The sequence below is a fragment of the Lissotriton vulgaris genome, chromosome 1_1, assembly GCF_964263255.1.
Source record: "Lissotriton vulgaris chromosome 1_1, aLisVul1.2, whole genome shotgun sequence".
In the NCBI taxonomy this organism is placed as follows: Eukaryota; Metazoa; Chordata; class Amphibia; order Caudata; family Salamandridae; genus Lissotriton; species Lissotriton vulgaris.
The window spans coordinates 934,704,900-934,717,465 of record NC_141685.1 but is presented as its reverse complement, the minus strand read 5'-3'; the positions used below and the strand labels follow the sequence as shown (position 1 = coordinate 934,717,465).

The window sequence follows — 12,566 nt, the reverse complement described above, 5'->3', positions numbered from 1 at the left end:
AGAAACTGCATCATATATTTACATTTTGTTGCACAATATGCATGCCAAACGTTTTCGTGGCATGGCTTGTGCATGGACTCTTAAAGCCAAGGTAGACTATCGGTTTGGCTCTGGTTTGGATAGCCCTAGTAACGTGCTCGAGCACCCATCTCTATTTCCAACTTGGGCTTAGTATTTAGTACTTAGTGCCATCATCATCTTGATAAAATGATTTGTAAAAGGCGGGGACTGGACGCATGCAGCCCGGCCTCCATGCACCAATATGACAACTCTACCATCAAGGCTTCTCTTGGCAGAGACGAAGAAGAGTATGCGTAGGGAAAATATATTTGAAATACATGATCCCAGGGCAGAGACTCCAGGTTAAGTTGTAAGGGAACTTAATCAAGAGTTTCCAGGGAGAACTACAGGGCCCAGGTGGAATAGGTAGGGACCAGCTTTGGGAGTGGGGGTTCGATGTGACACTATTCTTGGCTTGTTGGATCTTGGGTCTGTGTTGAGTCTGCTAGGCCTGTGCCAGTTCTTCTCGTCGTTCTTCTTTCACTAAGAGCTTTTATTTTGCTTATTTTCTTTGAGTGGGAATTTAAATATATATGTAGTGACTGTCTTACCCAAAATAAGCAGTAAATCTGCACCCCTTGAATGGGTGCAAATGAACTTTGTTCGACTCCACAAATATTGGCAGTAATAGGCTTGTAAAGCAGCACCAGTCTCCGGTTTCCAGGCGTACTACTGGCACGAAAACACCCACAAGAGAATGGGAACAATGGTTTCAAGTAGACTAACCACTGACAATCTCTCTGGGTAGTATTCCAACCCATCATTTTTTGCCCACAGTGACACTGTATACAGAGGCCCACGTAATGCAAATCAGTACTGACCCTGCTCACTTTTTTTTAGTTGGAAAGTTTGAGGTTTACCCCCCTCCCCCACCACCCCGGATCTCTCTGACTAAGCTACGCACCTGACAGTCTTACAACTAGCTGCACACATCAGGTTTCTAGCACCACTGTCTCAAACTAGCTGGACACACTGATGCTCTCTTGGCACTGAGTACTTGCTGCACTAACTGAGGCTCTCTTAATAATGTCTCAGAGCTATATCCATTCACTGAGGCTCTAGTGGCACTGTCTTACAAGTAGCTGCACAGACTGAGGCTCTCTTGGCAATATCTCAGGCCTAGCTGCACTCCACAATGCTCTCTTGGCACTGTCTCAGAACTGGCTACACTCGTTGAGGCTCTCCTAGCAATGTCTCTGGAAGAGCTGCGTCCACTGACGTTCTAGTTGCGCTATCCCAGAACTAGCTGTACACACCGAGGCTCGTGAGACACTATCTCAGAGAAAGCTACACTCAATCATGCTCTCTTCGACTGTCTTCAGCACAACTGCAAGTACTAAAGCTCATATTGCATGGTCTACTGAGTGGCTGCACCTATTGAGGCCCCCTCACACTCTCTCAGTACTGTGTGCACACAAAGAAGCTCTGCTGTGCAGCCTCTGGACTAGCTGCACTCACTAGGGCTCTATGACACAGTCTCAGAACTAGCCGCCCACTGTGAGGCTCTTGTGGAACTGTCTCAGAACTAGCTGTACACACCGAGGCTCTTGTGGGACTGCCTCAGAACTAGCTGTACACACTGAAGGTCTTGTGGAACTGTTTCAGAACTAGCTGTACACACTGAAGCTCTTGTGGAACTGTCTCAGAACTAGCTGTACACACTAAAGCTCTTGTGGAACTGTCTCAGAACTAGCTGTACACACCGAGGCTCTTGTGGAACTGTCTCAGAACTAGCTGTACACCCTGAAGCTCTTGTGGAACTGTCTCAGAACTAGCTGTACACACCGAGGCTCTTGTGGGACTGCCTCAGAACTAGCTGTACACACTGAAGGTCTTGTGGAACTGTTTCAGAACTAGCTGTACACACTGAAGCTCTTGTGGAACTGTCTCAGAACTAGCTGTACACACTAAAGCTCTTGTGGAACTGTCTCAGAACTAGCTGTACACACCGAGGCTCTTGTGGGACTGTCTCAGAACTAGCTGTACACCCTGAAGCTCTTGTGGAACTGTCTCAGAACTAGCTGTACACACTGAGGCTCTTGTGGGACTGCCTCAGAACTAGCTGTACACACTGAAGGTCTTGTGGAACTGTTTCAGAACTAGCTGTACACACTAAAGCTCTTGTGGAACTGTCTCAGAACTAGCTGTACACACCGAGGCTCTTGTGGGACTGTCTCAGAACTAGCTGTACACCCTGAAGCTCTTGTGGAACTGTTTCAGAACTAGCTGTACACACTGAAGCTCTTGTGGAACTATCTCAGAACCAGCTGTACACACTGAGGCTCTTGTGAAACTGTTTCAGAACTAGCTGTACACACTGAAGCTCTTGTGGAACTGTTTCAGAACCAGCTGTACACACTGAAGCTCTTGTGGAACTGTTTCAGAACTAGCTGTACACACTGAAGCTCTTGTGGAACTGTTTCAGAACTAGCTGTACACACTGAAGCTTTTGTGGAACTGTTTCAGAACTAGCTGTACACACTGAAGCTCTTGTGGAACTGTCTCAGAACTAGCTGTACACACTGAGGCTCTTGTGAAACTGTTTCAGAACTAGCTGTACACACTGAAGCTCTTGTGGAACTGTTTCAGAACTAGCTGTACACACTGAAGCTCTTGTGGAACTGTTTCAGAACTAGCTGTACACACTGAAGCTCTTGTGGAACTGTCTCAGAACTAGCTGTACACACTGAGGCTCTTGTGAAACTGTTTCAGAACTAGCTGTACACACTGAAGCTCTTGTGGAACTGTTTCAGAACTAGCTGTACACACCGAGGCTCTTGTGGGACTGCCTCAGAACTAGCTGTACACACTGAAGCTCTTGTGGTGCTGCCACAGAAGCAGGTTTCTTGGCACTGTATCAGAACTAGCAGCCAGCACAGACGCTCTTTTAGAAACTGTCTCATCACTAGTGGCCCTGTCTCAGATTTAGCTGCACTCTCGGAGGCTCTCTGCACACTGTACTTTCTCTTCTTACCATTGATGACCGAACCCCCGAGTAGAGCAGTGTCTCTGGTAAGCTGATGGTGAGCAGCGCCTCATGGGCGTCATCGCCGTCTTTCTGAGGGTGTAAGGCATCTGAGGGATGGTTTGTGACCCGGATCTCAAGAGCAATGTCCTCCTTCTCGTCTGTCATGGCGAAAAGAGCTTTCCCATCTTCTCCTCTGCAGGCAAAAAGGAATTAGTGCAAACTGAAGTATCAATGCAGAGGTAAAGGAAACACTGCAGGGACAGAGGAAACATGGCAAGGACAGAGGACTCAGGGCTGAGAAACTGGGCCACCAGCCCAGATAGAAGAATCACTGTAGGGATAGGGGAAGCAGGACATGGATAAATAAACCGGTGCAAACAGGGGAATCTGTGCAAGGACAAGAGAATCAGAGCAGAGAGAGTGGAATCTGCCTCAAGGTAGAACAAGCACTGGTCAAGTCAATAGGTCTTGCACTTGTGACATGTTGTCTTTTATCCATGCTGAACAGCATTCCTGAAGCAGTACAGCGTGGCTTAAGTGTAAATAAAAAGCATTTGACGCAGCCACCTGCATCATTTTATAGCTGAGTGTGCCTACAAAATGATGCAGGATATTTTTTTCTTCTTTTTTAGTGACTGATCGAAGTTGGATCAGCAATTAAAAACAAAATAAAACATGCAAACTTTTATTTATTTATGTGAGCCAGCTGGGCATGTGGCCAGCGGAAGCAACAGGAGGGAGGTTGAGGGCAGGAGCGTAACACAGGCCCCCGTAGCCTCCGTGGTGCAGGGCTCCCCATCAGCACAGTACTCAGGCCTGAGATCTCCATATTAAATACGGAGTGGGGGCCCCTTCTTCACCTTGAAGGGGTGTACCCTCAACTATCATTATGCCAGTGGATGGGGGACAAGGAATCAACAAAAACTTCCACAGCACCACTAAGAGCATGTCTCAATACCGCCGCAAGACTCATTACTGGGTCTAGAAAATACAACCATATCTCCCCACACCTGAAAGCATTAAACTGGTTACCACACGAAGCTAGAATTCAACTTAAGCTGGCATGTATTACCCACAAAGCGCTCCACTACAAAATACCAAGGTACCTAGCCCAGAAAATTGAGCTATCAGGATGAAGCAGACCAGCCAGGAGTGCCAGAGAGCTGTTGCTGAAACCACCCATCTTTCGAAAGAAGAAAACGTATGACAGAGCTTTCGCCAAAGCAGCCCCCAAAATCTGGAACTCACTCCCTCCAAACATTAGAAAAATCACAAACTCTGCAATATTCAAAAGGGAAGCGAAGATCTTCCTGAGTAAGTTCCTTCCTTAGGCAAGCTTGTTCACCAACAGCATCGAGATTAATAGCCAAACATCACATAGTCCAGTCAGATACGGACACATCCTGCACAGAATAACCACAAAGACACCAAAACTAACCAAAGACTGTTGCCAGCCAGAGATGATGCAGGTGTGTTACATCTACAGAGAAACAAAGAATGTCAAGATAAAATCATGAGCTAAGCTGAGAAAAATTAGCTAACTGCAGTTCTACTCGGGAATTGTTTGATGTAGAACTTTCGGGAAAGACATATCGGAATCATTTGTATAGGAATGCTCTTACACCTTATACACTAAACAGTTCCTAAAATTGTTATTATTGAAACTGATAAGAAAAACATGTATCGGAATCGTATATACATATATATTAATGCTATTATACCCGCTATACTCTAAACTGTACCTCATGTAACTGTAAAGCGCTCTGATACCCTTGGGTCACGTCGCACTATATAAAATAAATAAATGGAAACACACAGGATTTGTAAGGGGGTCTCTCCCTCACAGTTACTTCAGGGCTGCTGGGCGATCTTTAACGCCACAACACTCACCAGAGGTAAATCCAGCACTTTCCAGCCATATTCAACCAAGGTTTGTGCACACATCTTTCTCACACTCACCTGTGGCCTGGAGAACCGATTTGCCCTAACAACCAACTAAGGATTGAAGGGAAGTGTCCCTCCTCTGCAACACTCGCCAATGTAATGCAAGGCAACTTTTCCCCAACCCTCATGAGTTGTAAAGTCACTTACATGAGGGTTGCATGGCATTCCCCTGAAAGACTGATTTCCCGATCCTCAACTAGACACTACTCAGTGAACCTTCTGCTGAAACTCACCTGGGCAGAGGCTCGAAGTAGTCTGTGTTTCCCACACGGGAGCAGAAGGTGTAGTGCAGCTGCAGGTTACTCTGGCAGATCTTGTCATCCCCGCAGCCCTGCTTCAGAAAGTGCACCTGATGGGAGACAGGAGGAGTCCAAAAAGATGAAGAACTCCTAATGCAAACTCTGCTCCTCTCAGCTGACTCTAAATGTCCAGGACCCCAGTGCTTGGTATTCTTAAAGGAAATACGCCCCGTCTCAGCAGTAGCATTGTTCAAACAGGTACCTCATAGGGCCATATGTATGAAACGTTGTTTGCAAAAAGCAGTTGAAAGTGGGGTACCGACTTTTTGAATTTTACGGAAAGGCCTGTGTACTAAAAGGAAACAGGGCTGCTTTAAAAATATATAAATACGTTTTTCAGTTAGGAAATTTTCAGAGAGAGTTGGCAATAGGCCCCAGACCACAACCTACTCCCCCTGAAGCTGCCACCACAGTTCGCAAAGGGAAGGGGTCCTGAGGGGAGTACTTGCGAGTCGGTAACCTATCACCGATTTTTTATTTCTATACTCTTTGTTGGTTCAGGTCCTTGGGCTCCCTCTAGCCAAGTTGAACACGCCTGGAACCAAGGGCCTGTCAAAGGATTTTGGCTCCAACTCAAGACTTGCTGTAAAACAATACAGGGTTAAATATTGGTGATGCCAGTGCCCCTTTCACCCTGCCCACTATTCATCAAGTGGCACCACAGATGACTGCTTTTGTAGCCTATGGCTAGAAATATCTATGGCTTGCATGTATTGCCCGTCTCCCTTCATCAATAATCAACGTTTAGGCCAAACTGCTCTTTCCCAACTCCCTCTTCTAGAAGACAGGGGTCACCTTATAGTGGCCAATCCTGATATAGGGGTTCCATTATGGCCACCCATTCCTAAAGAAGGGATCCCCTTGAAGTGGTCCATTCTTGAAGGACACACCCATTTGTAGTGGCCCATGGTTGGAGGCCAATCTCCCTTTGTTTCTGATGGTGGCAACCTTATGAAGCAGCCTATTTCTACAGTGACAATCGCACTGAAAAAGTGTCACCATGAAGGAAATGAACCCATGCCTGAACCGACACTCTAGTCTACGCTTGACTCAATCAGCCTTTCTAATGCTGGGAACACATTTGAACCAACTGCACCCTCATACCTGGATAGAACTATTGCCTCAGCTCCCTCCTACAGCTAGAGACTGACCTTCACTTGTATGTCTTTAATTTTAACCAGTGGTTATTGGAACTAAGAAGCACCCGCCCCAATACCTCTGACTTGTAGAAGTTGGACTGTTGGGCATTCAGGACAGGTGCCAGTGGCCCCAGGTCGGCACCAGCCGAACGACGCTTCTGCTGTGTACGGCTGATGTTGTAGGATAGAGTCACCGGAATGGGCCGGAGTTTGTCTTTGATGTCTTCCTGAAAAAGCACGAATGATAGCCAATGAGAAGCAGGTAAGTGACAGAGTAAAGGGGTGAGTGAGCCAACGAGGGCCCGGTTTTATATACAGCTCTGTTTAACTAAGCAGGGTTAGATTAGAATACAGCAAGACAATACGGACACTGGTCCGTATTGAGGCATGACTGTCTGACTGTTCAGGCTGCATGGCCCTCCTGGGGTATGATGGTAAGAGAAGTAACAACATTTGAAAATCCTGTATGGCTCTGTGGTATCAAAGTTGGTGTCTCCTTTTTATTAATCTTTGATTGTAATTTCAATCAATACGTTTTTTGGGCGGATAACCCTATAAAACATTAAACAATAACCATTGCATTTAGTGCAAAATACAAATAACAACATGTGCCAGTCAAGTAGCACAGATACACCTAATAAATTATATGTATAAAATGTACTGAGCAATAAAAACAATCACAATGCCTCTTAATAACTAAAATCATGCCCAAGACTAGGAGGTAATACAGTCCATTTCAAGAGGGTGTTTAGTTTTCTGATTTGCTAAAAAAATATGTCAGACGCCATGCAGAAACCAGAAAATGTGTTGGGCCAAAACTATGACATCACTAGTATCTGACTTATAATTCTCAGTGCTGTGTAATGTGGTCTGACTGCCCATGATCGACAGATCAGTAAGATCAATTTCTTTCTAATGCTAATAAATGCATTGCAAAATCAAAAGGAAACGTTCAATTTCAACATCGTGCTTACACACAGAACATATATTAGTTTTTTGGTTATTTGGGGTCCAGTTTGACCAACATCATTTACTATGACCGTTTCAAACCTAAATTTCACCGAGAACGCTTTTTCTTGCGATAGTGCGATATTATAGAGGTAATTATCAAATTTGGGGGTGTTCTTATGCTTAAATTGTTTTTGGTTAAGTCCCCTTGTGAGGTTCTGCACCAGTTACCCAGTACGTGACATCCATACCGTTCTTTTACCATTCTTACGACCCCAGCAATCTTAATAAGCGCGATTCCTTGTTTTTGGGGTAGTATGACCATATATGTTATAAACTGTTAGGGAGGGACTGCTATTAAAATGAATTAACAGTCCCATCGAGTCGGGTGAACATATGTGTCTAGCTTCTTGACCACACTGGTCGAGGAAAGTTTCACCTATACTGTTAAGTCATCAGAGGGGTGCCCTACCCCTAGCACTCTGGCTCCTGACTAAAATCCACCTACCCTGACCAAAACACTGGAGAGGTGTCCCATGTCTCCTAAAAGCTACAAATATTAAAGTTTTCATTGAACCACTCCCTATAAGTGGTCAGAGAGCTTAGAGCTCCAACCTGCTATGTTCTAAGGCAGGATGTGTACCTGTTGTTAAGCAGTCTTGAACTCTACAGTGCTTGAGGACCCTATTTCAATATGTGATCTACCAGTAATGCCCTCATTATTACTATTCCCAGGGTCTAAGGGCCAGATGCATCAAGTTTTTTTCTCCTCGCAAATGGGCTGATTCGCTGAATCCGCCCGTTTGCATCAAACGATGCGATGCATCAAACCCAATTTTGTGATTCGGTAACCTATTACTGAATCGCAAAATGGGTTTGCGATTCGCTATTTGGAAGGGGCGTGTTTAGGGCTTCCCTTCCAAATAGCAAATCCTAACCGTATGCATGAATGTTTTGTGGTCGTGAATTCGGTAGGTGGTAACTCATTCACAAATGGGAAGGGATCCCCAAAAGACCCCTTCCTCTTTGTCAATGTTTGTAAAAGCATTTTTAAGAGCAGGCAGTGGTCCCACTGACCACTGCCTGCTCTTAAAAAATGAAAATAAAACTTTTCATTTTTCTTTTTGTAAAGCATCTAGTTTTATTTACAAAAAAAAATTGCTTAATTTAAAAGCAACAGCAATCAGAGAGGTCCACCTCTAGGAGGATCTGTGTGTATCCTGATGTCTATGGAATACACACAATGTGTTAAAATACCCCTCACACACCAAAAGGGCCCTTGGTGTCATGCTTCATCATCGGGGTCTTCCCGCCCGGCTGCCGGACGGGGCAGTGCTGCGACAAGCGACTACGCTGGAGCACCTTTTAAATGAGGGTGCTATGTGAGTGAATTGGAGTGAGTGTCAGTGGGGTCAGGTGTGATGAAAAAGTGATGTTAAAAAATACCTGGCCTAGTGATAGAAAAAATTATTTAATAAACACTGGCTGGTATTATTAAAAGAAGTGGTGTCGGAAAGGGTAAACGGGATTCCGTGATCACGGAAGCCACGGACGGAGGAGGAAGCACATCGAGGCTAGGGGTTGATTGAACCCTTGAATACCCTTCGATCTAGAGTTGGCTCATGGGGCATTTTTCCTCAACTTGCTAAGCATACTACAATAGTATCTTAACATTAGCAAGGGAAGTGTATTAGTATAAACTGTATATCTATACACATTGATAAATGTATTTACCACCACATCTTTTTTTGTACATACACCTTTTTGTGGAGATACATTAGTGAGTGACAGGGGGATCTGACCCCGGTCCTGACGAAGGGGCTTGGCGCCCCGAAACATGTTGACCCGCACAGGAAAGTAAGCCCATTAACCCGCTTACCCTTTCCGACACCACTTCTTTTAATAATACCAGCCAGTGTTTATTAAATATTTTTTTCTATCACTAGGCCAGGCATTTTTTAACATCACTTTTTCATCACACCTGACCCCAATGACACTCACTCCAATTCACTCACATAGCACCCTCATTTAAAAGGTGCTCCAGCGTAGTCGCTTGTCGCAGCACTGCCCCGTCCGGCAGCCGGGCGGGAAGACCCCGATGATGAAGCATGACACCAAGGGCCCTTTTGGTGTGTGAGGGGTATTTTAACACATTGTGTGTATTCCATAGACATCAGGATACACACAGATCCTCCTAGAGGTGGACCTCTCTGATTACTGTTACCTTTGCAAGAGGAGGACGTGCCCACCTCGGTGCCCTACAGCACCACCTCTTCCTCCCCCCTTTTTTGATTTCCCTACACTTAATTTAAAAGCAATCACAGATATGGTGGTCTGCTGATCTCAGCAGGGCACCATCCCTGTGATTTGTGCGATTCGTAGGGGGTTTCAAATTGTGACCTACCTCATTAATATTCATGGGGTAGGTAATTTGTGACCCCTTGGGAATCCCAGAAAGTGTACTACACACTTTCATGCATGCCGTTTTGCGATTCCCTAATTGCGAATCGCAAAGATTCGCGATTAGGGAATCGCAATACATTTTTTTGATACATCTGGCCGTAAGTTGATTATCTCAAACACTAGTTTAGAGTCAATCCTTTTGTTTTGATTGTAATTTGCAAACTCACACTATATATTGCACGTGGCTGAGAAAACAGTGGGGCATATTACCAAGCAATAGCGATAATTATCGCTATTGCTTGGTTAGCGTGAAAAAATTATCGCTGAGCTGCGACTGAGTTGAATGGAATGCGCCTTTTGGAGGGAGAAACCCGGGTAGATCAAGGGCAGCACATCACAGACCGATGTAGAGGCAGTTCCTCCTGTCATTTGAAGCTCTAGCTTCATTCTAGGACAGGAAAGTCCCACATAAAAGCCCACAATAGCTGCCTATAACTTAGCATTAGCTTCCAAGCAAGTGATTTCTGAAAAATGTAGAAAACCTCTCACAGAGAGGGCTAGCAAAGTAGTCCCTCTTTTGCACTGTTTCGCCACAAGGGGAAACACAGTCAAAAATACCTCTACTGGCTCCATGAACAAGTGACAGGATAATGCAACGCGAAAAATTTCTTTCAAAAAAGCCTCAAATCTAGAAAAAACAATGATTTGAATAAAGAAAAAAATATAGAGTAAAGTGGAAACTGCTTCAAGAGGCAACATTTCCGAAGACATTTAGATGAAAAGGACAACTGTGTGTGGTCTTTACTCCTAAAAGTTGAAGAATAAACTGCAGCAAAGTCTGCTGAGTTTAAGCAACAGTGTCCCCTTCCTCTTTGATGAATGCCACTGCCCATCTAAAAACATTTCAACCATTTTCATTTCTAGGAAAAGAACTGCAAAACGTCACCAGTTTGATTTCCTGTTATATTATCAAAAGGACTGCAAATGTTATCTTTAGCCTTTACGCAGCCGAAAGACAAAGAACAGAGGAAACAATACAGCCAACTGGCAGTCTGGTATGCGCAGTATATATACAATCGTTGGGCTGTTTGTCTTTGAGTGACGAGCGAGCACAAACTAAGTATCAGCTACCTCAGAAACCCGCAGTAGGGACTGGGGATGATTCACATGAATAGTATTACCTCAAAGAGCAAAACATAAAATGTGCCAAAGGTTTAAAGAGTTTATAACTACCTTGATAATATTTCATCTACGACTGCACACCCCAGACCCAACCTGGCTCCATTGGATCTCAACATCTTGCAAGCTGCCACTTCCAAATTTGTAATACCTCCACTTTTAATCAAGGTGTTGTACTCGTGAAGCAATCACTCAAAATAAAGAGCTGTGCAATGAAAACTAAATCAAATATTGTCCCCATCATATCATGCAAAAACAGTACCATCCATTTCCAGGACTCGTGAGTAGTAAGACGAGGAGAGAATCAGACTGCGTGTTATTAATGAGCATCAATAAGCGAGCAGGTAGGACATGATCTATTGCTATTCCATATGGGACATTTTGAGGAGTCCTGAGCTGTGCTGTTTACCTTTAGTTGGAACGTGGCCATCACACAGGAACGCACTCCTTGACGTGGAAGGGTCACCTCATTTGAATATTGATGTTCTTGGTCTGTGGCCCTTCGATCCAGAAAAGATAATCGCGGCGCCTTTCCCAGGTTCTGCCTCTCAGTGTCAGCATCAAACATATATCTTAGAGCTGGTGGAGAGAAAAGAGCCATCAAAAGTAGGACAGACATGTACCAGAGCAGAGCAAAGAACAAAAGTCAGAGAAAGGAAAAGGTGATCCACTATGAAAGCCACACCCTTTTTACTAAGAGGAAAATTAGTTACCTGTAACAATAGTATTCCTTCATCTGTACATTTTTAAAATTTGCAACCTTAAATACTTGCTCAGGTAATAAACAAAGTGTTCCACGTTTGAGTGCAAAGGTCATTAATGGGCTCAGGGCTATTTATTTAGTCAGGGAGCCTAACACTCAAGACCACACTAACATTTCCATCAGTATAGGGCTCAAGTCTATCCTGATGGCCTGGACCACAGAACTTCAAGGGAGTCCAAGACTAGATTTTAAGCACTTCTAAACAACAATTGAAACTGAGCAAGCCCTGTTATTTCACTCCCATAAAGTGCTGCTGGGTGGAAGGGGTAGACTGCTGGCTGGTGCACAGAAAGGAAGGAATTTATTGCTCCATCAGGGTCTACTGCGGTGCTGAAAACAACAGACTCCAACATTCCTTGCCAGCTGTGTCGGTGTGGACCAGCGTCAGTGTCAGCAGATTCGTAAACATTACCTTTGGTTCCCGTCGACCGCATCTGTGTGGGCTGGTCGTGGCAACCGTTGCGGTTGCGATGTGAAGTGTAGCAGTGCGGCAAGCGGTGCCCTCAAATCGCGTGCAGGCAGCGGCTCAGTGACGGTCGTCCAGCGGCATTGGTAACACCAGGGCTGCTGTGGGCAGTGCTCGTTATGGTGTTGACAGGTCACGGCGCAAGAGACAGTGCCGGTTGATGGGAGCTGGCGTCGGTCAGCCCAGAATGCGGTGCATTATGTGACTTACAAGTGGTGCCCCAATCCACGGTGCAGACGCGTGTGTTGAGTTCAGCAGGCAACATCATTGTCAGTGAGACCAGGGTGGTGGAGTGGAGTGAAGCGAGGCGGTGCTGAGTGCCATGCCCACAGGTCATGATGCAAGCAGTGGCTCCGTGGTGATCTTCGTTGTCAGTGAGACCATGGTTGCGGTGCGA

At 45.1% G+C, this 12,566-nt stretch overlaps 1 protein-coding gene across 4 annotated transcripts in view; it reads right to left on the bottom strand.

The window, feature by feature from the left end:
• The window catches only part of ITGA7 (integrin subunit alpha 7), a 307,450-nt gene that overhangs the window by 80,527 nt on the left and 214,357 nt on the right, over positions 1-12,566 (bottom strand). For all 4 annotated transcript variants that reach the window (XM_086959129.1, XM_086959132.1, XM_086959131.1 and 1 more), the window contains 4 exons: positions 11,350-11,519; positions 6,488-6,637; positions 5,206-5,321; positions 3,035-3,221 (listed from right to left, as the gene is read on the bottom strand). In XM_086959129.1, the coding sequence (XP_086815255.1) occupies positions 3,035-3,221; positions 5,206-5,321; positions 6,488-6,637; positions 11,350-11,519 (623 nt within the window). The remainder of the gene's footprint in view (positions 1-3,034; positions 3,222-5,205; positions 5,322-6,487; positions 6,638-11,349; positions 11,520-12,566) is intronic.